The 25,258-nt window shown below is 41.8% G+C and overlaps 1 protein-coding gene across 1 annotated transcript in view; it reads right to left on the bottom strand.

The window, feature by feature from the left end:
- Nucleotides 1-3,264: 3,264 nt before the first annotated feature.
- EGFR (epidermal growth factor receptor) overlaps nt 3,265-25,258 on the bottom strand; it is a 158,111-nt gene continuing 136,117 nt past the window's right edge. Inside the window, exons 20-28 of the mRNA XM_058811897.1 lie at nt 20,781-20,966; nt 17,365-17,520; nt 16,487-16,562; nt 15,152-15,298; nt 12,675-12,772; nt 11,971-12,138; nt 11,830-11,877; nt 11,624-11,729; nt 3,265-10,598 (exon numbers count right to left, since the gene is read on the bottom strand). Of these exons, the coding sequence (XP_058667880.1) occupies nt 10,222-10,598; nt 11,624-11,729; nt 11,830-11,877; nt 11,971-12,138; nt 12,675-12,772; nt 15,152-15,298; nt 16,487-16,562; nt 17,365-17,520; nt 20,781-20,966 (1,362 nt within the window). The 3' untranslated portion in view covers nt 3,265-10,221. The remainder of the gene's footprint in view (nt 10,599-11,623; nt 11,730-11,829; nt 11,878-11,970; nt 12,139-12,674; nt 12,773-15,151; nt 15,299-16,486; nt 16,563-17,364; nt 17,521-20,780; nt 20,967-25,258) is intronic.

Below are 25,258 nucleotides of genomic sequence, written 5' to 3'. Positions count from 1 at the left end.
AAGTATATGGAAGCAGTGTTTGCATTAGGCAAAACCATGGCTTTTCTCAAAATGCCATTCTGCATTGTGTTAGACTCATGCTGGAGCATTCCCATAAGATACAAAAAGGCTGGATGAAGAATTCACCCTACCAGCAATATAATGATCACAAACCAAACCTGAACCAAGATCTCTTTGATCTGACGCAGCCTATTTGCATTACTTTAAGATTCTTCACAGCTTCATCTGCACAATATTGCTTTTCTTGCAAGACATGGAGAAAGCCAGAAACTGAGAATTGGGGAAATAGAATTATTTATAGTAATATGCACAAGACCTTTTGAGGGCAGGAGGATGTCACACTAGTTATGATGCTGTCACTTGAACACTTGCCACCAAGGGGTATGGTCGTGTCCTTTGCATGTACATTGCCATGCTAGAAGTCAGCTCTGTGGTGCATGCAGTTGCCTTGCAAGGCTGCTAAAACTCAGCTGCCAAAGAGAAGGATTAATTTTCCATCGGATCAGTGCAGCAGCCCTTTCCAGCAGCATCCCTTACGTAGGTTGGATTAAATGTACCATGAACCTGTACTCCAAATGGACTGGAAAATAAATTGCCCACGCAAGCTCATTTTTTCAGCTTGGTTTGCTGGGAGACCTATTTTAAAGCTATGTGTGCTCTGGCCAGAGTTTCTTCCTTCCGAGAGAGGGCACCATCAGCTTTCCTTCTGCTGCTCTTTGAAGCAGGAGTAATAGGAATAGTCCCAGAGAGGCTTTGCAAGCTTGGGGTCCTTTTGGAAATCTCAAATAGCTGCAGATGTTCTCTATGAGTGCCCTATAGGATGTCTGGCCACAGGGGCAAGGGCTGTGCCTGAGGGATCCCACCACTGTGCTGTGCCAGAGCTGCATTCCCGTGACAATTATGCCCAGCCAGGCTTGGTTTGACCTAGCCTAGCCTCCATGGGCAGCAGTAGAGGTTACACATTGCTCTATTTCTTACCCACAGCCAGCAAATTCACACAGAAATCCTCAGCTTTTGATGACTTAACAGGCTCCAAGAGCTAGATGGGAATCTGTACAACCATCTGTGACCCTTACTAGCTGTACTTTGGCTCACTAAATCGGTGCCAGGTCAAACACTGCTAAATAAAAGTTGTCTGTGAGACAAGGATATCCATCTCTTGTATCATCACTGCTCCTGTCTGAGAGGGACAGTGTCCAGTGAAGTCTTGAGCAATCCATAAGTCTGTGTGCTCTCAAAAAAGAAAAGAAAAAAAGGTGCAAACACACAATATATGCATGCAGTACAGGATAAAGATGAACAACACTTACTGTGCTATTTCTGATCTACTTCAGTTTCAGGGCTGTAACTCACTGGAGAAAGCAGACTCTGAGGTTAAGACACACACATTAAATAACATTCCTTCTGCTCTCTTTAGAAAGAAAACTGGTTTTCAAGTGAAAGGATTTCTGCAACAAGAGCTCTGGTGTTGAACTTCACACAGATGGTGCTTATTAGAGAGACTTCAATTCTCGACAAACAATTTAAAGCATCACCTGATCTGCAATTCCAGCTCCTCTCTCAAATAAACAGCAATAATTCACAGTGTGGGCCTAGGGCCTTACTTCATTTCTATTTACAGATGGGCTCCAAGCAGACCATGTGGGGAGCAAGATCAGCCACCCCACTGAGCACTGTGAGCAGGACAGGTCCCTTTGTGCCTGCCATGCCAGTGACACCCCTCCTGGGTGATGCTGACAAAAGAGCTGAGCCCATCTCAGACAGCAAACATACTGCCACTTTAAGGAAGCTGAGTCACCTTTGTCACAGACATATTTGATGAAAAATCCTTTCGTTAGGATCTTTTCTCCTGAGAGGCCGAGAGGCCTCAGGACAAATTGTAAACAATGGTTATCTGCTGCTGTGCAATGCAACAGGTGGATCTGTGATTGGTCCACGTTGCTTGGTTTTATTTAATGGCCAATCACAGCCCAGCTGCCTCGGACTCTCTGGTCAGTCACAAGATTTTATTATCATTCCTTTCTTTTCTATTCCTTGCTAGCCTTCTGATGAAATTCTTTCTTCTGTTCTTTTAGGATAGTTTTAATTATATATATATATATATATATATATATATATAAAATAAAAAATAAATCAGCCTTCTGAAACATGGAGTCAAGATTCTTGTCTCTTCCCTCATCCTGGGACCCCTGCAAACACCACCACACACCTTCACTGCTGTTCCCACCCCCACCTTTGGCAATTGCAAGGCCCCTCTTTCTTGCCAGACCAATGCCTGGTACAAACATCCCTTACCAAATGCTGCTGCAGAAGCCTTACCCCAGTCAGCAGCCTCAGGACAAGAAGTTGTGAACAAGGCCATTTGTGACAAGTTACTGCTGCAATGTGACTGTCTCAGTGATGGTGGAGCCCTTCCATGTTCAGTGCTGTAGGAGCTGTGTGGGTTTGTCCCAGGTGCCATGGTAGGTGGTCCAGCTGTGGCTGTGAGCCTCCTCAGGGCACATTGTCTTTTACTGGCCCCCTTGTACATTTCTGATGTGTTCTGATGTAATGATTGGGCATCCATTCCCCAAAGGCTGGCTTTGTTGTTTTCCTGGGTTGAGGTCAGGAGGGCCAGAGGGTGAGGCTTGCTTAGGGCTGCTGTTAATAATGATGGAGCCTATGGAACAGACTTGTATTCCTCTCCTATCCTTTACTAGCAATTTTCTATATCTTAATCTGCCATATCCTGTGCAGGCAGATAGGGAGGTTAAACTGCAGCTGTGTTTCTTTGGCTGTCTTCTATTCTTGCACCCTCTGTCACTTCTCTGTTTATTTGAAGTTGACTGCACTGAACTCAGTGGAATTTCTGAATGCTCATCCTTCCCAAACACCCACACTTTTTTATACTTATATCATTCTTCATTTTAAGTTCCTCTCTTTTGGTGCTTTGAAAGTGGGATTTAGCAAGTCAGGGTCCTAATCCCTCTGGGGTAAATGCAGAGGCATTGCTCTGCCTCTGTCAGATACAGACAACAGCAGTTTCCTGTCTGATAAGGACTTTTAAATCTACAAGTTGCTTTCTGATCTTCAGAGGAGGTGCATAGATGTACAATGTATATTTCAATTTCCTTCTTGATACTAATTATTCTTCTTCAGAGCAATACTAACTTAACTAGAATCTTACCAAGCCAGCTGATTTCAAAGCAGGGGGGAAGGAAATAATGTGCAGAGAGAGCAAATATTTATTTAATTACTTTTATTAAAATAAAAATATCATGCATTAATACGCATTAGACATTTTTGAGAACCAGTAATATGAAGATTAAGACTACATAATTTCTGCATAAAATAGGTTGAGCTGGTAAAACATGCAGCCTATGTACTGGAAGGGTCTGGATGAAAAGATGAAAATGAGAAAGGTGCTATTGTGGCTTTTTCTTTTTTTTTTCTGTGTACAAAATTAATCTATAAAGAAAAAAATTATTTCATTTACAAATTGTGATACCAGGGACCTATCCAGGCTGAGTGCATACTGACAGTTCCAGCTCCTCTCTTCTTTACTGTCTGGCAATGTATTTTGCTCTGTTATGTTGAAGACCCTGCAATTCCTTTAATCTTTGTCAGCCACATGTTCCACCAGTTGGATATTACACACCATAGTCAGGGTACACTGGGGCTTCATTTGGCTCAGCCTTTGCTAAGAGAATTTCTCTTCCTGCCTTGTATAGTACAACAATTCAAGTCATCAGTGTGACTCTGGTTGAGACTTTATTTTGCCTTGGCTTTGGAAATGGCCAACACTATGGCTTCATATGCCACATGGATCAGCCTTTGAGAGATTGCTTTCACTCTGCTTCTGCTCTTGTCATGGAAGTGAAGTGGGAACCTGACACATAAAAGAGCAGCTTTTTTTAGGCCCTGATAAGCAGCACCTGGGCTTTCATATTGCACTTCCACTGGTCACAAGGGCTGCCTGTATTATTGCTCATATTATGAAACTTCAGCACTGTGCATGCAGAGAGCCAAAGAGTCTTGAAGAGAGGAAAGAGTGCTGTAAATAGCTTCACTAAGCTCTGGATAAATCCTCAAGGTGACAAATTTTACCAGAAAAAAAATATCTAAGTCCATCAATAAAGAACCCTTACTGTGAGTTCTCCTCTGGCTACAAGCTACAAGCTAGCCACTGCTTTTTGTTCCCCCCAAATACAACAGTATATTACAATAAAAGTCCTCCAAAAATTAAAAACAATTAAAATGAATAATATACACCTCATTTTTTCATCGCTCATATACAAACAATCTTTGATCAACAGTATAAACCATTAAACCATATAAAAGTCAAGAGTTTCTTATTTTACAAATAGTGCTTTCATAGTTGAGTAACTTTACAATGTTCTGAGGGTACCATCTGTATCTGTGGATATATTGCTTGATAGTTTATTAAAACCAAGTCATCATACCTTATATTCGGTTGATTGCATCAGTACAAAGCAGCCTAAAATGGGCAGTGGATCCATAGGATCTCTGATTATTGTGAGGGATTTTCAAAAATCACTCAACATTAGCCTTGTTTTATACTCTCAGTGTAATCAATTTCAACATCCCAATTATTTCAAGGAGAATACTATTAGGAATGTAGGATTAAAAAGGGAATGTAGGTATGTGAGCCAAGCCTTCTACCATTGTAGACAACTACTTTGATTATTCCCTTTAATAAAACATGAAGATAACATTGATGGTGGTTGCAAATGCACGCTCTCCAGCTAGCTTATGGGAGGTAAGAAGAGTCTGGATAAATTCCAGCCTGACTGGAAATGATGTACTGTGTTGGCTGTGTAGGAACAACACCTTCTACCAGTACAGTTGTTAGAGGCATTTTTGATTTCTGGTTTTCACCTTATTAATCAGAAAAATCCATTACTTCAAAGTGAGAGATAGAGACCATAGGACCTGTGCTGCCCCATCTGCACCATGTTAGAAGATGACAGCAAAGTTGATGAAGCACCAGTCCCAAATCTTGGCTGAAGGGGTTCAGCATTGTGAATGCTGACTTCATCAGTGCAACAAGTGCTGTGTCTTTTGCCAGGTAGGTCTTCAGTTGCCAATTTTTTCCCTTGGGAAACCCAGTTTTGGAGGCTTTTGAGGGCTTAGCTTGACCACTAACTGTGGGACAGCCAACTAGGGCTGCACTTTTCTCTCCCTACATAAAAAGAAGGGCTTGCACCAACCCAAAATTCTCAATCCACACGGCCATGGTGATAGAGGTGGTGATCTGCCTACAACAGACATCAGACATAGGCAGGAGACATGGCAGAAAGCAAAGCATATCATGGAAGCTCTGTGATTTCAACTCCCCTGCATAATTGAAGTAATACATAACCAAAAGTGTTACTGTTTTAAAGTCTCACTGCCTGCCTACACACTTCCTCACACAAAGAAGTTATTTTATCATGCCTCATCTTCACATCATCGTAATTTTTTCCTGATACTGAGCCAAAATATAATTTATTTGCTTCTTTTTTCTTGGTCTCTGTTTAGATATTGCATTAAGTGCAATACAGAGTAGAGGTTGTAGGTTTGGCCCTGAAATGATACATGGTCCTGATATTCAGTTTGGTTTTCTAGGGACAGGCCTCACCCTCCTGCCAAGCTCTCTTTGCTCAGTGGAGGTCTGACCCTGCCCCAATGAAGAGTGCAGCTCTGTAGCTCTTCTCTATAAAAAGAGGCTGTGGAAGTGGTGATCAATACCTTATTCCTTTAAAGCAAGAAAACAAGACATTACATCTTTGGTCCTAATTCAGCCCATTTGATAAGCTACTTGAAGGTGTCAAGTTTTTCTTTTGTATAAACTTTTTTTTTTCTTTTTTTTTTTAATTATTTAAAAAGGCTTCTTGAAAGTTGTATGTCAGAACAAAGAGGGGACACTTATAAGAAGAGAGCTAGAAAATGGGGTCCCAATATAAAAATTTGAATCAGTGGTGATAAAACATTACAAAGCAGTCTTGCTAAGTGTTATACACAGAGTCTGACATTTCATGAGTATACGGTTTCCACCAAGAAGGAGGACAAAGGTACATTTTCATACTTTGTCCTGATTCAAGTGTTTTCTCATAGAGAAACTTTGAGGGAAACAATGGCTGCTTATTTGACAGGCAGTGGTCATACTAACAGAAAATGTGGAACCCTGAATGTGAAAAATGAGCGCTTGTCTGGAAATGCAAAGTTTCTTCTTGACACACTGGAGCACACGCAGACAGACCAATAATACCCCAGGCACCTTGAGATGGGATTTCTTCTATCTGTTTGGGGTCCTGTGACATTGTTGTAACCCTAACTACGTCCCCCAGGGAAGAGAAGAGATACCCCCCGTAGTAAAAATGCCATGTACATTGGTTTTGGCACAAGCAATCTCTGCAGCCCCCTTCACATCACGCTGGGTTCAGGGACAGCAGCACCTGTACCTGCAGAACAGCCAGTGGGCTCAGTGATGTCCCTGTGCAAACTCAGCAGCTCTCTCAGGTATGGACTGGTCAGCTGCAGCCCTTTCCTGGCATTACTCTCCCTATACAAGTCCCTTCCTGTCAAACAAACCACAGGACCTCATTTCCTAATGCTAGGGCAGGCTTCAAGTCCTGGTGAGGTTGGTGTGATGGGGCATCACCCTGAGGCATTCCAGAAATCACCATCTTCCAACTGCTCTCTCTAAAAAAGCTTACTTCAGTGGTGACTGTCAGCTGGGAACAGTAGCAAGCCCCTGGCCTCTGGATGAATTTACTTGACAAAATATATTGCAACATGAAGAAAATTTCCCAGAACAATTCCCTTTGCAGCAGAAGAAAACAACCCAAGGCCCACAATGAAATCAAGTGTGCTGACACTGCACACCGTCACTGGAAAACATCAAAGTAAGATGAAGACTCTTAACTTACATTTTCATACACTTAGAAGTTATTAAAAGTCCTAAATTATTATTGCAAAAGGAGTTCTGTAATAACTACAGCTTTATGAGAGATGCTAAGGAATGATTTGTGAGTGTTTTATTTGGTCTTCCATGAGAAATGCAGTAAAAAGGGAAATTTTATCTTTCTCTAGTGGTAAGACTGTCAGCTTTCAGAAGAGGCTTTGGTATGCTACATTTCCCTATTTAGCTGTGTCTTTAAAATCAGCCTTTTCTACCCACACCTTCAGCTGACCTTTCAAGTTATTTCTGGACGTTGATTTATGCTGCTTAACCATGGTCTCCTGTATGAGCACACACAACCTGCTGGGGTCTCCTTGCTGTTTGATGTTCAGTGAGCTGCAATGGGTAAACCAGGGCATTTCTGCTGCTTATTTGTGTTTTGTTGTTGGTTTTTTTTTCCCAATCCTGGTGGAAATGATTTGTTATATTGCTATTATCTGTTACCTGTGAGCATCAGCCTGCACAGCACCTGTGCTTCCAGCCACAGTCATCGCTGCACAGTCCCATCTGCTCCCAGTGCCACTGTATCTGCCCCTGCAGGCACTACCTAGTTTTTATGTTTTGCTGGCTTTTGAATCATTACTGAGCTGCCAGCTTACAAATCATGGCTTACAAGATGCCATTTACCAGAAATACTTCACAATAGAGTTGATCCCGCCAGTCTGGAATCTACATTTGTATCAAGAGTTTGTGGTCCTACATCATCTTTCCTACTTTTTTCATCAAAAACATCAAAGAGAGATTCTTTCAAACTTAGATTGCTTAATTTTTAGATTAATCTCCTTGTTGCTAGCAATGAACTGCTACTGAATCCCTCCTGAATTGTTTTAAAAGGGTAGGCATTAATCTCTCTTCATGATACATAATGCTGGTGATACATAATGCCATTTCTCAGTGGTTTTCTTGTTTTAGCTAACAGATTAAACAGATTAAAATCAGTAAATTCCTTTGTGCAGTAGTGTTTGAAAGATTCTGTGGGAGAATATGCACTATGTGATTTTCTAGTGTTCTGCTTGGAGACATAACATCTTCAGCAAATTGAAAAATTATCTGTGAATTCTGTTAAGAACTTTTTTTAGTCTTATGTACATTTCTGCCAGGGCAGTGGGTGGGGAAAAGCATCACTGCCTGTGTGTGCACATGTTACACACTTGTGAGAGCAGCCCAACAAATCTGCTCCCAGGAATGCAAGGAGAAATCTGCTGCTAATTGGACGTGGGAACTGAATTTTGGTTACTGTTTTAAATAAAAGCCATTGATAATCCAAGTCAAACATTGCATCTTCCACACTGCTGTGTCTGGGACTTGGTCATGGTGAGACACATCTACCAAATGGTACAATCTCTGGATTCTGACCCAACATGCCACTTCACCCTGTACTGTAGTGGGACCCATGAGCTGTACACATACAAATGCTAATGCATGTCACTTAAAAAAGGGCTCATTTCACATGACTGAAGGTCTCCTTTCCTCTGTAATTCTGTAAAAACAGTGGTCTAAGCATTTGCTGCTTGATCCTGGACTTCAGATGGAATACCTAAACTGAAACACATTATGATGTATTCTAAACACAGCAACAGCATAAATATGGGTATTTCTTGCTACTTAATATAGGCTACAGATCCTCTCCAAGTCAGCTGCTTATGCTACCCTCAAGCAAGTTGCCAACATTCAACTAGTTAAGAGCCGTTGTCCCCAAATGAGAATTTACTTTCAGATCTAGTGATTTGATTAAAATAGCACTGCCAAGCTGCTGGTGGGATGCATCTAAAGGACTGACTAAATTCACACTTTAGGCACTTTATTCCTCCTACATTCATAAGAAATGTTAGTGATGGAATGATTTTATGGATCACTGGAAAGAGTAGCTGCTTTTGCTGCTGTGACTGATTTATACTGTCAAGCCAAGATCTTAGCCTTGTCTTGCCTGCCTGTACCACACTAATAACCAGAAGATGTTGCTGCATATTTCAGAGAAGAAGTAGGTAACCCTGTGCTTCAGAAGAGGGAGATAATATTTTCTATCACTCTAGATTATTCTTTCTTTCCTTAATTCATTCTCACTGTTCCTCCTGCATTGACAGAATAGTAACTCCAAAGGGACATTTAACCAGCCCCAGCCTACTACCAACAATTGGTAGTATTTTGCCTTGAAGTGAGTGAAATGTACTACTTAGATAGTACCCTTTTTCTTTGCCAAATGTATAAGGGAAAATTATTTCTGCTTTGAGTCCCTTTAAAATGGGAAATAAAGCTGCTTGGCCAGAACTACCTGTATTTCTTGCCTTAGTCAAGTTTAATTTAGTATAGTTCTTCCAGTCTGTCTTGTGAGTGCTCCAATTTGCCACTATTTGCATTTCCTTGACATTTAATTGAAGTCTGTTAAACATTATCTGACACTTCATTTTTCAGTTACGGCAACATCTTTAACAGTTTTGTGGAAGAAGAAAGGCATTTTGACAACTTGACAGCTGCATAAGGGATCAGAACAAAAAAAAGTCTTGGGTTTGACCATCAGAAAACAGACTAGTGAGCACTTTATAATCATGTATAGGTGACTTGGAGGCGTGTTCCTCTTGTCAGTTTGTGGCAGTAGTGGTCAGCAGGTGATGCATTGTGCCATTTTGCTCCTTGTGCTAGTTTTCCCCAGACCAATCCACTCCATACTGCCCTGGGCACAATCGCCCATACGTCCCTCAGATGCACTTCTCACCTTTGGGCCAAAAGGCAGTATATGGAGCCAACTTGTAAAAATCTGGTGGTTTGGAATAACAGTTTCAGTTCCAGGAGATTTGGAACATAATTCTTTTCCCTGCTGGTGATCTGAGCAACACTTAGCAGACGAGCAGTACAAGCATCTGATCTTGTAAAAGATCCAAAACTTCTGTTAGAAACATTTATAAAAATACAGAATGTAGAAAGGAATTTGACTGTACAATGTGTACAGTTCTCGAGTTCATCCCAGAGTGGCTTTTTACCATGCTACCATTTGAAAATGAAAGGAATGCATCCATATTTCTTCAGTCCAGGAAGATCCTGCTCCATCCCAACATGCATCTGAACACAGGCTATGGGCCTCAGTTATTACATGGAAATGGGCAAGGAAAGACCCAAACTACCATCAGACAGGCTTTGCAGTTTCCAAGCCCCATGATGAAAAGCAGAGGTGCTTTTTGATGCATTGTGGTTGCCATTTGCTCTGAGCCAGAGTCCACTCTTGCAGCAGTCAACAGTTCACTTATCCAGCTTGCCTTGCTGCAAGAAGAAATTCTCTATGGTCATGCTGAGGCTTCAATGTATTCACTTTTTGGGGCTGCTACCCTCAAGTACTCTGGGTTTTCTGCTGCAGGAACTTTCAAGAGACCATTAGATTTGGTTTCCTTCGGTAAGAAGTCCTGCTGGTAGTCAGGATTGTCCAGGTTTATTTGGTGGTTGCCTGCCTGGATCCAGTAGGGAGAGCTCTCAAAGACTGTCTTGGTCAGGGGAGACTGGTTGGTGTTGAGATACTCAGGGTTGTCCACAGCTGTGCTGTGTGAATTCTGGTAGCTGGAGTCTGTGGGGACCTTTGAGTTTGCTGTGAGAGAGAAGTTGTTGTAGATTGGATTCTGGACTGCTGAGGCAGATGCTTTCTTGGGCACCAATTGGTTTACATACTCTAGAATAAAAAGAAAATTAAAATGAGAAGGAATGAAAAGGAAGATATAAAATTAATGCAGACATTTGTGTCACTTGACATTTAGTTTCAACCCAGCTGCCACTTGGTCTTTGCACATTGCACGTCTCTGAATTTCCCAGAGTGGAAAAGAGCCAAAGGCAGGGACTGCCACTCTGGGGCACCAAACATGCTGCCCTGAGGTTCACCTTCAAGAGTTTTGTTTGCCAACCAGCAGAAAGATGGCTTGGACCATGAGACAGTGAGATAGCTACTGCTGATTTTAGTGGTGCGTGGGTGGCTGTGTCCCAGATAGTGTTCTGAAATGGCAGTTTAGGAGGTTAGCTGCCAGAAGCTGTTTCCCTGGAAAAAATGTTTAGAGATGAGGAAAATGCCTAGAAAATACAGGACTGGCAGTAACAGTGACTCCACGTTTCACGTCAGTGCTATTCCTCACAGGGCCTTTCACCCTTTTTAGCTATGTCATATTCTTGGTTGGGATTTTTTAAGGACACAAAGCATCATCACTGCATTATCCAGCCCCATCTCCCTCAGTGCTCACTGGCTCTCTCTCTGGCCGCCTACACTGTAAGTCCACGTGAAACCATGAACTGCCTTCTGTGGATTAAGTTCTGAAAGCGATGAAACAGCCTTAAAGCACTTTATATTGGTGAAATGGCAAAAAAAAAAAAAAAAAAAGAAACCAAAATTTTTAGAGGCTATTTTCTCAAGTAGAAAGCTTTAAACTTATAACCACACATGCTAACTCCCTGCCTAGATGGCACCCGTGGTTAACATAAGGAATCTGGCTCATGAGGGAACTAAAATGAGAAACGGTTAGAAGCAGACAGATAAAGGCTAGGAAAATGGTATGTGAACACTTTTCAACTCCCATTTACTGAGCCAAAAAGATAGAAAGCATTTGAATTGCTTCATTTCTACAGAAAAGGAAGGAAAATTATTATATTTGCAAGCAAAAGGCTTGTGAATGAGTGGCCATGGGATGGAAAAACAGGAAAAGTACTCACCTGGGGCTGGTAGGAAGCTGTCATCTAAGCTGTCCTCCAAGAAAGCTCCTGTTGGGTCTGAGCTATACCTCTGGACAAAGCTGTCTTCCCGCACAGGGTGCCCCTGCTAGGATGAAAGTAGAGAAAAACAATATTAAAGGGACTGATTTGTAGAAGCTGATCCACATAGGAGGATTTACTCCATTATTAAAGGTCATTCCACTTACCCCGTTCCTGTCAATGCAGGTTGTAGCAGAGTTGTTGCTGGTAGCACTCTTAAAAGACAGAGAAAGAAAATACAGACATTATGAGAAGCAGTTCACTCATAAAATTTCATGTCATGTTTCCAAAGTGGAAAATTTTCATACCAATGAACTCAAGAGAGGAGTGCGAGACGTTGAAGGGCTGTTGAAAAAGCCCTGGTGTGGCACGAGGTACTCATCTGCATCCACTATGTCCTCCATGTCCTCCTCCTCCATCAGGGTGCGATAGAACTTGGAGTCCGTAGGGCTGGGCAGGTGCATCCTATCATCTCCCTGTTGAAAAAGTCAGCATGAGATGAGACTTGCAGACTCCTTTCAAGCCCTCATTCTCCCCTTCTCTCTGAGACAAAGTAATTTAACAAGGGGCACAAGATGCAAAATCTTGATTCATTGATTCACAGGATATTCTGAGTTGGAAGGGACCCACAGGGCAAGTCCAATGTTTAAGTAAATAGCTCATTCAGCGATCTGTGCATTTAACCAAATTTACCTAGAGTTTAGGGGAACCTAGACCTGCAATCTCAGTCTATGTGCTGTAAGATAACTGCATTTTGAAGAGGATCAAACTCTGTTCTCCTCTCATGGACTGTTTCTGGTCCTAGACTGAGACCAGTACTAAGAAAATAGTGACCAGTCTTGACATTTTGTTTGTGGCTCTAGTTGAATGAGTTAAAACCTGGAAAGCAACAATAAATCTGACCTTCAGTTATCCATATCATATGTTCTCATGTGCATTACTACTCATGTGTACTACTTTGGGCCTCAGATGAAATGCCCATCAGAGCTCTTCCCACCAGTGTGGTTAGTACCTGTATAACAAGATAGCGTGGAGGGTCACGGGCCATTTTTGAGAATTCAGCTATCAGCTCACGGAACTTGGGACGGCTGTCTGCATCGATCATCCAGCCTGCAGGAAAAGCAATGCACAAACAAAATTGTCTGGGTGATCAAACACAGAGTTTCAAATAAAATATAACAGCAAAAAAGCAGTGCCATGTGTGGAACAAAGAAAGGAGGTACACCTAAGGGACCACCATAAAAAGTTAATTCAGCAGCCACAGGTGTGAATTTCAACATTTAAAATGCAGATCTTGGCAGTTTTGGGAAGACAGAAATAAAACACCATATTGGAAAAACTTCAGGTCTGTATCCACGTGGGCAGGTGGGTCCCACCTGAGGGATAATCCCAATTAGATTGCTTTGAAAAAAGCTCTTGAAGGAGAGGAATCAAACTAACACTGGTGGGTGCCTGCAGAGGCACCAGGATTTGGCTGTCTGACAGTCACTGGACTGCTTCATGAAGTCCTGGGAAGCTTTCAGCAGAAGCCTCCCTCTGTACCAGATGTCTTCTAAAATACAAAACATCCTCACTGGAGACATATTGAAAGATTACTGCAACTAAGCTGTATTTAATTAGTAAACTGACTTCAACAAAAGTAAGTCCTTACAGCTTAGTTTGGATCAATGCTAGAAGAGATTTCAAATAGAGATACTGGAGGTTTTACATGTGATATTAGTTAGGAAACCCACATTTTCTCTAATCAACTAACAGATGAGCTGATCTGAGACTCTTGTGTTTAAAATTAACAATAATAAAGGTCAAGATTAGTATGTCTAGAGGAACTCGGAAGAAACAGCCTATCTATATTAATGGGAAAATGAAGTGGTGATATGCCTTCTGAAATCTGCATTAGACAAAGATCCATGTCAGACAAAATCTCATTATTTCCAGTGACTTTTTACCGTGCTAGAAATATCGTTCCCCACTAATTCAAAAAGAAATGCTTCTTGCTATTAGACAAAACTGAGTGTTTGGGAGTTCGCTGTTCTTGCAGGAGTAGAATCTACTGTTTCTGACTTTCTCTCTAAGTTGCCTATATTTAAATGCCAGTTTTTAAATTTAAAAATTAGTAATAATTTTGCAATTACTTTGAACATTTCAGTTTTTACTTTCTGATTATAAAAGAGGTGACAGGGAATCCTGAATTCCTTTAGATAAAATGGCACAGCTTCAATTGGGTCTGCACTGTAGCCTGCAAACATGAGGTGACCAGAGCAGCAAAACATGTGCAACTGAGTCCTGTGCCAGGAGGAAGGCTCAGCCCCCAGATCCTCACACTCTTGCATTTAAATTCAGTGTAATGGCATGGAAAGGATGGGAACACTCCATTGGCTGTGTTTTACAAGCCACAAGTACCAGATTAGGTGCCTGGCAAAATGCCCCTTTCTACCTCTGGACTGACCCTAAGGAAAGATAGGGGCTGAGGTGTCAGTAGGGGTCAGAATCTCTGAGGAAGAGTTTCTAGGACATTGCTTTGGGGTCTGGGCACCTCCCAGGCTAGGTGCACACTTCTGGATGCAGTTCCTGTTGCCCTGCTGAGCACAGACTCAGGCTCACCTAGTGTGATGCTTGTCCCACCACAGCAATATGTGTGTGCTCTAGGATTCCCCAAAAGTGCTGCACTATGGAGTGTTCTTGGCAGCCTGGCTCCTGTTTCAGGAACAGGTACATGTTGCTCCACTGAGAAGGTCTTAAATGCCACCTAGTGGGCTGCTTATCACATCTTCACAGCAGTGAGCAGGGATGTGGCAGTCATAGTCTAGAGATGTGCAGGAAGCCAGGTTGTAATCTGACATTTAGTATGATGTAGATGGAAAGGGGGTTTGAGGTTCAGAAGCCCTTTGACATGTCCTAAAGCAGCCAAAAACTGCTTCAGAAACTCTGTGCTCTTGAGCTACTATACTGCAACTGCTGCATGCCAAAAAGAGATCAGCCAAAAACGAGGAAGAAGTTTGAAAAGGAAGGCTGAATCCTCATGTGTATCTAACATTATGATTGTGCCTGCAACTCCAGACAGTCCTTTAGTAATAATCCACCTGTGTGCTTGCAGTGGGAAGCACATTAATGATCCAAGGGGGAGCCTGGAGGAGAAGGCAGTGCTGATTTTATTTCCTAGGCATACAAAACCAGAGTATCAGGCAAAATGGTTGGTGTTATGCTCATTTTTAGTCCCTGACCATATAGGTTTAAAATAATTGACATTATCAGTCAGTGGTGTGAGTGGTGAAAAAACCCTTAGTTGGTTGAATGAGTGAGAGTGATTCATGAAGCCACATCCCATGCTCCTAGGTAAAGCTCAGGGTGTGGGACATTCTGGTGTCACCACTCTCATACAACCCTGTTTCTGTATGAACCCTGCCATTACCAGGAGCACAGTATAAAATGCAACTGAGTTACTTATTCAGCTCAGCTTGTGAGCAGCCACAAGCCCAGGTGTGAACTCACATTTGACCATGATCATGTACACGTCGATGGTGCAGATGGGCGGCTGCGGCAAACGCTCGCCCTTCTCCAGCACGGAGGAGATCTCACTGGCAGGGATCCCTTCATATGGCTTGGAGCCAAATGTCATCAGCTCCCAAACTGTCACACCTGCAGGGTGGGAAGAGAAGATCATGAAAGAAACAGTCAGGAGCTGGACTGCTCTGCATAGGTGTGGAGAAGTAGAAAGCAGAGAGGGGTCCCCGGGAAGCACTGTTTTGCCAGAACTCCAACCTGAGAAACCATTTTCTGCCATGATTTTATAAAGAGATTATATATAACACTTAGAAATAATCCTGCTTCCATTTAAGGTTTTGCTTTTTTCCTTTTTTTTTTTCTTAATCTCAGCTAATATATCAGTGTTGAACATTCTACAGGCTTCCTGGCCCCACAGAAAGGAAATGCAGGTTACTGTCTCCCAACTCCAACACAGCAAGTGGTTTTAAAAATGGAAGTTCTCTTTTTGTTTGAAAACAATCTCTCTGGAGACGAGCAAAAGCAGTTTTTGAAAGACGTGTAAACCATCTGCCTAAGCATCATTTGCTGACATACCATGGACTCTTGTGATGTAGCTGTTGTGATTGTCCAGTAGCTTAGGATACAAAACAAGATTTTGGATACCAAGATACATAAATGGATTAAGAAGACCAGAGGCCGTACTGTTTCAAAAAGGACGTAGGATCTGACCATCTGCATTAAATATTTTCCAGGAATATAAGAGCCCATGGGGGGAAATTTTGCAATAGGTTGCTTTGAAAAGTTTCCTTTCTGCTCCTTTCTTTCAAGCTGGCTTTATGAACTATACCAAATACAAAATAAATTCTCTAAGGAGGTTATCACACTGCTTCCCTTTTAGCATTGTCCTCCCATTACCAGGACAGCATGAGCATTTTTGGCCTCAGCAGAGTTACACTGATTGACACCAACTGATAGTGTGGCCCGTGATTTTAAATCCTCCTTGTTATCCATCTTTATTGCCAGCTCAATTATATTTCCTGTGAAGCTGCTGAAGAAAAACTCTAACAGAACTTCAGCAAATAGACCAGAGTCTCCTACCTGTGGCCCTTTTCAGGGGAGGGCTGATTACCCAAAGCATATTCTGTGAAACATCTTACACCTCACTCACATGCAGTTTCATGGGGATTTTACTTTGTTGAATAGGTGATTTGGGCACTGTGTTTATATATTTGATCTCTTGTTCTTCTCACAATGCCAAGTAAAAAGGCCAGTATTGAGTCACCAGCAAATAATGAAATTTTCCAATCCATCTGCAATTATTGTAACTGCTTTTAAACTCACCATAACTCCAAACATCACTTTGATGAGTGTAAATCCGGTGTAAAATTGACTCCAATGCCATCCATTTAATAGGAACCTAGGAAAATTCACAAAGAATCCTTAAGAGGCTGACCCAAAATTTATCAGGAATATTTACCACCAGGTGGTGTGTAAATCAATAGCTTGGTTGCAGAAGGAAAAAAAAATGAAAACAGCCAAGAGAAGTATCTGAATGGTAGAACAGGCAACTTTTGAGTTCCCCTTTATTATTTTCATATGTTGTAAAGAATCTGGAAACGTGGAATAGTAGGTGTATCAAAAATATCTCTTACTGAACAGTTTTACAGTATTTTTAACAGTCAAATAACTACTTTTTAGCCTTCTATCAGAAAAGGACACAAATCCAGTCTTAGGCTACATGACTGATCTACACTCATATGGTTTCAATTTATGGCCTCTGCAATATTTGCAAGCAGCTTCTCTTTAATTTCTCAGCAGGACACGTTCTCTCCATCAGCGCGCAGTACAACACAAAAGTGTGTTGAACCAAGTCTGACGGGTATTTCTTCTGCAATAAATATACAACATTCCCTTTCTCTTTATAAACTGCACAGTCTTATTGGTGTTGGCTACACTGATGAATTTTCCCAGACATTCTGGGTGGGAATTTCAAAAGCATTTGCTGCTCTGCTACCTCCACTCCCACTGCAGTCCCACTGGCCTGATGCTGCTTTGGCTGATTTCAGAGGACTTCCACAGGCTTCAAAGGCAGCATGCTGGGATGGCAGCTGAGAGCTTTGAAAAACACACTCTCTTTTTCCTCCCCTCTTTGTCTGAGGCTTGTGTGCAAGCACAAACACCAGCAAATGAGCAGTAGTTCATTGTGCAGCATGCTTTACCTTGCCTCCCTCAGCATGATATTCCTTCTCATCTGCCCCGAGCAGCTTTGCCAGCCCGAAGTCCGTGATTTTCACATGCTGAGGGGTCTTGACAAGGACGTTCCTGGCAGCAAGGTCACGGTGCACCAGGCGCCGTTCCTCCAGGTAGTTCATTCCCTGCAATGTAACACACTGCTGGTCAGCTCTCACAGGTACACTCAAGTCACCAAACCTCAGCTGCTCTGTGGTAACCACAGACACCACCATAAACACCTGGTGAGTTATCCCACCGCACTCTCCATTTAGGTGATGTTTATTGCAGGGGGAGGATGAGGGTTACTATTGCAACATTATTGACTGTTACTATTATCCCGCAGGAACCTTCTTGTGGGTCCAGGCACTGGTGGAGTGATGAAGGAAAAAGACGCAGTAGTGGGTAGAGTAGTTAGTAGCAGGGCATCTGGTTCCTTTGGGACTTAGTTCAAGAAATACAAAATCAGGATGGAACTTACAAATAAAGAGACAAAGTCTTCTTTCGGCTGCACTTGTGCAAACCCAATGAGTTCAGTAGAGCACAATACAGAGTAACTACCCCCTGCCGTTAGGTACACACACAAACCCTGCAGAGGGTATTTAGACAACTATTCAATGTTGCTCATACTGGGGTTTATTACAGGCAGCATACTCTGCCTTCTTCCTGCTAACAATGAGGCAGTCCACTGCAAAGGTAAAAATGGGGGGAAAACAAGAAAAAAAAAAATTCGTACTAGGTCTGAACTCAGAGCTGCATCCATTTTCCAGTCTTCTTTGAAAAAGGCAAGTTCTTCCAGTTTCACTGCCTCCCATGATTAGGCTGGATTTGCCATAGCATACGTGCTTTTTTGGTACAACTGCCTCTCAAGGAAGTACATAACTAATTGTGCTGGTTTGACTTCCAAAGCATAAATTTAACAGCTATGTTTCTGACCACAGAGGTTACTCCCCTTTCCCTCAACATCAGTCTCTTGGTATATGAAATCAAGAAGTTCATGATTTCCAAGTTTCCTACAATATCTTTTCCAAAATGCATTATTAATCCCAGTCCATGCATTTCTGCTGGTGGTAGCTTGTGCACTTGTATTTTTAGGAAGAGAATTGATTAAAAAAATACTTTTAACCTACAGAGTTAGCACCAAAATTATTGTGTTGATGTGATGGAAAAGGACTGGAGGGAATAATTGCCTTCCATCCTCCACCCGATTCCTAAGCCCACTTCTAAGCTGGACCACCATCGAATCCTCCTTCCAAGTCCCTCAGCAGAACTTCACCCATGCACTGCTAATGTTGCCAAAACAAACCACCCAAACAAACTGGCACAGAGCCACCACGAGCGTGCACTGAATCACACAAATAGACCTTTAGCAAGCAGAGCTCTCGGAACAAAAACTTCTGAGCTGCTAACAAAAACCAGACTACCTTAAAAAAAATAATAATTGCGTAATCTAGCCCCAGTAGGACAAAAAATGCACTGCTAAAATTGACTTGCTGCAGAGGCTAATAAGACTCAGAGCTGTTGAAAGGCAGAATATCAGTGTCACACTAAGCTGTTTAGGGTGCTGATCGCTGAATACTCATGCACGTGCATAACCATACACCAAAAATGTTGAACTGCCAGCTTAGAAAGTTCAGCCGATCTTTAATTGTGTGCAGGCCTGGAGTTTAATCTATTTTTCATCACTAAGCATGAGACCCTTATGTTCAAAGAGTTCCTTCACACTGTTTCTGCACATGGAGTATTTATGCTATCATAACATCTTGCCTGGAAGAGAGGACTCCATACCTCAGGAAAAGATAATGTTTGTAAAAGATGCAAAGAAAACTTATTTCAAAGCTGTGAAAACAGTAATGAAAATAAGCTTCCCAGGGAGCTTGCCTCCTGCTGTTTAGTTACCAGACATGTATTTGTTTCAATTCTTTTTTCCACTCAAAAGTAAAAAATTTTTAAAGTGTCAGAGAATGTTCAAAAATCTGACAAAACTTTATCAGAGTAGTAATACCAGACACATTGGTGGGAAAAAGCTGTACATAAGATTTATGAGTGCTTTGAGAAGAACTTCAGTGGAGTAGCACAAAGGAGTTATGTTGAAGGTCAGGCATTACTGGAGAGGGTAGAAGCTGCTGTGGGCAAATGTTGAACCGCCATGAAAAAATCAAACGGAAGCAAACAATTGTGAATGGGAACCTCTCGGGCAAGCAATGCCCCAAAGACCCATCTGGGGATACATTTTGCCACCTTAAAAATTAACAAGAAGAAGGAGGAGGAAGGAAATTTAGCCTCCAGTTCACCCTCCAAAGAGACTGGAACCAGGACAGAGCAGTAATTGATATTAGACAAGAAAGCAAAAGAGTCACAAAAAGTCACAAAAAAAAGCAGCTCACATCCCAGGTGGACACATAAATTAGATTTCACTTGTTGTGGAGCAAAATGTAAAAAAGGTGCACTGAGATGAAAAGTGCTCTATAGACATTTGGTGGATACATTTCTGAGGTCCTCAGCATGCTTCCTGAAAGCAAACCATGGCTGGGCGAGCCTGGCATGTACACAAGGTCTCAAGGGACCAATAAGTTTTTAAGTGTGTGGTTTTCCTGCAGACCAGCATTCCTGAAATAAATAGCATTAAAGCAACCATGCTGTGTGGACACTGCCATCTCATATGATGAATCTCCAACAAATTGCAGCTATTTTTTTGCTGATTTTGCATTGTTTTTCTATATTTGCAAATAGCTAACCACCATCCAAACACAGCATATTGGTCTAGAGGCTGTATTGCAGTTCCTCTGCTGCTCTTCGGCAAACAGTACCAGGTATGATAATAAGACTTTTATGGCCATTGCAGTTAGATTACAGACCCCAGGTCAGCATTTATGAGTTACAGAATAGCTCTGGGGTGCCTGAATGCCTTTTGGTGAAAGCCAGCCTGAGCAAGGATGGAGCTGGTATTCAGTAGTCAGCAGTTTTGATCCCTGGCCTAAGAGATTTCAGCATGAAAATCTTCAAGGCACACAAGAAGATGTATTCAACATCACTGTCCTGTGACCTAGCCCAAAGAAATCCACTGATGGAAGCAGCATTTTGCTATGGAAATTGGCAAATTCTTCTATTGCCTTCCCTGCTGCCTGTGCTGCATCACATTTGCATTGCATTATGCTTTCAATACCAGGTGCTTGGTTTGGACATAAATGTCTAGGTGATAATATTAAGCTGCTTAGAAGCATTTTGAAGAATAGTTAATGTTTGCTCATCAGCATGAAAACAGTAAATTGTTCAAGAAAAAGTAACTGCTTATTGCCATGTTTAAGATACCTATGATCCAGGTGGCGAAACAGAAAGATTTGCAGAGACAGGTAATTACATGCTGTCAGACCTCTGAGTTTAGCTGATCTGGAGCTGTGCTTACCTTTGCAATCTGCACACACCAGTTGAGGAGGTACTGAGAGCCGATGTTGTCCTTGTGCTCCCGGATGTAATCCAGGAGGCAGCCGTAGGGCATCAGCTGGGTGATGAGCTGAACGGTTGAAGTGAGGCAGATTCCCAGCAAGCGACACACATGAGGATTGTCAACACTAGCCATCACATAAGCTTCCTGAGAAGAAAGGCAAAAGAAGAAATGTGGAACACTCTCCTTGGCATGACATGAATATTTGGAGGCAGTTTAAAATAAGTTGGTCATCCAAGAAGTTGCTAAAATACTATATGCAAACTCTGTGTCTCATATCACATGCAAAATACACATATTTCCCATTCTGCAGACTGACTATTTTCCATTTAGTGGAATTTCCAGATTTTGAACACCAAATCATCACTGAGATTCTACAGAAGAACCAGTCTCTCACTACTGTACACCAAGCAAACATCGGACATAAAATCCTGGGAGATTAAAACTTACAGACCAAGGAGGAATTACCAAATTGAACACCAACTGGAAGCTGAGGGGATTTCATAATTTTGAGCACCTAACTGAAAGGGCAATACAATTTAAGAGCATTGCTTTTTTCTCCACAGACCTTTTAATGAAACTGATTGGAAATCAGTATTTTTGAGAATTCTGCTCCCCTGTCAAGGTTGGTACTAACCCAGAAAGTCAAAGTTGTCATCTAGAAAACGACTGACCGTCTCATTCTTTAAGAGACCATGTTCTTCTTGACCATGTTGTTCTTCATTCCATATCAAACCAAATAGATTAATAATCACTTCACTGCTTTAGAAGCTTGAATGCTTTTCTTTAAGTAACAATGATGAAAATACTGCCATCAGTTGGAAAAGCTGGTTTAGAGTCATATAGCAATGTAAATTATACTAGAAAGGTACTTGGAATGTGGGAGCCCAAGCATTACAGACCCTTTGGTCAATTGGAATTTTGGGGTTTAGTTTCATACATATGTGAAAAACTCTTTTTTCAAATATGGGTACACCTTGTGTAGCTTTAGGTACCTGTCTACAGCGCCCAATATACCTCCTCTTCTTTTGTTCTTCCATGGGAAGGGAAAGACCCCTTCAAGGGCGGGTTCAAATACATTATTTAACATAGCCATGGAGTAAAAATTCCTGATCTCATGGTTTTTGTATGCAAAAACTACTTATAGATTGAATTTTAAGATCTGTATTTATACTCAAATCCACTCTAGAGTGCCAGCTCAAAGAATGGATTCCAGGGGAAAAAACAGAGCTGCAGTTGTTTGGTTTCTTTAACTAAATTTGTGTCTGATTTACAGTATGTCACTTTTAGATATTTTAAAAGTTATTTGATTGAAAAGCAAGACAAGGGGAAATGAATGGGAATTTTTCCATTCAGTGAGCAGGTCAGCATCTTGATTCAGCATCTGGAGTAACACCTACTAATCACCCCTTGGCAATTCAGGCTAGCAGTCCCCCAAAGCCTAAAATCATATTGAAGACATGAATAGTGCAAGGGAAAGAGAAAATCTGCTCTTTCTAAGAGCTTAAGAAAATAAATACCAAAGCACTTTACTCATCATCTAGCAAGTTCCATAGATGTCACATAGCTCCATAGCTGGTGAGAACTATTATTAAACAAAGTTATTAAGGCAATGATGTTCAAGAAATAAGCAACCCCAATTCTTAAGCAATACTTTCTGGCCTCTGGGTCGTTGCTTAATGGGCCAGCCTAAGCAAAACATGATGTAATACAGCCTCTTTTGAGGTACTAGTTCTGCATTTGGTATCCCTGTTTTGGAGCCGTCAGAATGAAAATGGCCTCCAGGCAGATAGGTTAAATAGGATCTCCACCAGATTTAGTAAGAGCTTGTAACCTGCTTCATGATGTGGGCATATCATTGACCAACAGCCCTCTGCCATGGATAGCACTGATTGTGTGGGCTAGCTCAAGGAAAGATAAAGCAGGAACATGATCTGCTATTCAGTTTGTATATATTTGTGGCATAATTTGTTAGAGATTCTTCCGAATTTGTTATCCAATTCTCAGACATAAGCAGAGACTAAAACAACTCTATTTCCCTATGCTTCCAAACTGAGCCATTGCAATGATGAAGGATGCCTTGCTTCCTGCTGGGATTCAGATCCATATTGTATTCATTTTGGCAGGTCAGGGCGGGTAGAAGACTGCAGAGCAGGAGCTGTTCTCACTGCCCATCTGCTGCACAGCCCCTGCGGGGCTGACCCAGGGGCTGAGCACCGGGACGGGGTGGGCGTTTGGGCCACAGCCTTCGGAGAGCATCCAAGTGCTGATTGCCTCTTGCATTTGGTACTGCAGAGCAAAACAGGCCACTGCCTCCTCCTTGCAGAAAGCAGAACAGAGCTATTGTGTGGCTGTGGGTCCCTCTAAGTAGCCCAAGACATTAAAGTGGGTCTTTGTTTCAACTGTTTATCTTGGAAATCTCTTCGGGTGCGCTCTGACCTGCTCCAAGTATGCTTGGTATTTAACAACAACCTTCTCAATTAACCCTAATAAAGTCAGCCAGAGCTTGCCTGTGCTTGTTTTATACCTAGTGTGATTCTGTAAGACAAATCATCTTTAATTAGACATTATTATCTTTGAGGTTCCAGTGACCTTGGAAAATTGGTTGTGTAGCAAAAAATCTGTTTTGAGAAGTGCTTTTGGAGTCATCCCTCTGGCTTCTTTCACTAGTTCTGTATTTTTTTCAAAAACTTAATTCTGAAATACAGAGTTTCACTGACCAAATTATCTAAAAATTAATAGGATTGGAAAAGCAAGAGCTTTTTGATAAACATCCTGATTCAAAGGGAAAGAGAATGTGGGGATTTGCTACAGAAATTTCTTTTAGAAGAGAATGCACTTTGATACCACTCAAGAGCACACAGTCCCTGCATCTACTGCCCTGTCCAGTGATCTTGATCTGCTGAAGGAAGGATGAAGTACTGTAGGCTTGTTGACTAACCCTTTCTCCAGGATACGTGCCTTCGGGAATTTAATGCAGTTAAGTCCAAAGCATCCTTTGTGAACACTGTGCTATGCTCCTCATCACTGTGAAGAGCAAGTGGTGGGCCAGAGCTCTGGGCAGGCAGTTGAGCAGCATCTCTGCCAGCTCCCCAATGCAGGGAATGTCAGTGAAGGGAGGGAGGGGCAGGAATGAGGGCCACATAGGTAAGACTTGGGGAAGGGCTGAGACTTGTCTGGAGTCTAACTAAACTAAAACCAAAATGGATATTGCTTCCTGTATGGATTTGGAGATGGACCACCAGTTCTTCTGCACTGCTGCAATATGCCTATCAAATCATATGGTGCATAACACACAATCTGATGAAGTAGAGTAATGTATTGGAATAACACTGTTTATTCAGGGTGACTTGAAAAATCCAGTGAGCTTTATTATTGTCAGTAGCACGAATGGTGGTTTGTTCACAGACATTTATCCTGAGACTTCTCACTACAAGGATGGGCTTTTTGTTAAGATCTTTACCAGCCTCAGCCATCTGAGATGAACCTTCCTACCTGAGGTGTCATTTGCTGACCAAAGCTGGATTGAAAAAAAAAACCAGCCTTCTACATTCAGTCCCTACCAAAATAAAAAAAATCCACAATTTTCCCCATGGCTGAAGGACTTGTGTGCTTGATTAACAGCACCATCAATTCCAGACAAACAGGTCCATTTGGGACATACCAGGGACAGGACAGAAACAGACAGACAAATTCTTCTTGTTGCTTAAGACTGAACCACAGCATGTGAAATCTGAAGTTACACTCAACTTCTGAGTGCTCCTCTCCTCACTCAGCAGTCTCCTTGTACACAAATTTATATATCCTGGGTGCTGCATGTTCCATGGCTTTGGTTCTAGTTAAGATTTTCATAAACTCCAGGTTCAGGAAACTTTGTATTTAGGACTCTGGCTCACTCATTGTAAACTCAAACATTTATGAACTCCTAAATCAGTGTCCCACAGCATTTTCTCCTGTTTTCTGAAGCTATGAGCTCTATCCAAACAATAAAATAAAAATTCTAAGCTTCTGTCAGAAGGTGAGATAATTTCTTGCATTCTATGGCAGAGAAATCAGACAGCTGGCATTTTAAAATTTTATTTTGGATTTATAGTTAATTTAATTCTATTTAATCAAGCAACCAGTTTATGACAACCTGCAGGATTCATAAATCACTAGGTCTGTTGTTATTTGGCTTAGTTGTACCACCATAATGACAATGAAGGCTACAGCTTAAGGTCTGAAATATCAGAATGAAAAAAAAGAGAAGTAGTTGTAAATGTATGGTCCTGACTACTCCTTAGGTGCTACCCCACAAGTATGAAATCTGTATTGGGATTGGGTTCATGAGAGACACAAAAGCACTTCACAGACTGGGCGGCAAAGTGCAGAACTTCTAGAGGGACAATTGAGTTCAGGATGCAAAATATTTCTTCCCACACAAATTCCTGAAACCCCTC

This window comes from Ammospiza caudacuta, chromosome 1, assembly GCF_027887145.1.
Source record: "Ammospiza caudacuta isolate bAmmCau1 chromosome 1, bAmmCau1.pri, whole genome shotgun sequence".
Classification (NCBI taxonomy): domain Eukaryota; kingdom Metazoa; phylum Chordata; class Aves; order Passeriformes; family Passerellidae; genus Ammospiza; species Ammospiza caudacuta.
Note: the sequence above shows the minus strand (reverse complement) of the source record. Positions and strands in the feature narration are given on the sequence as shown.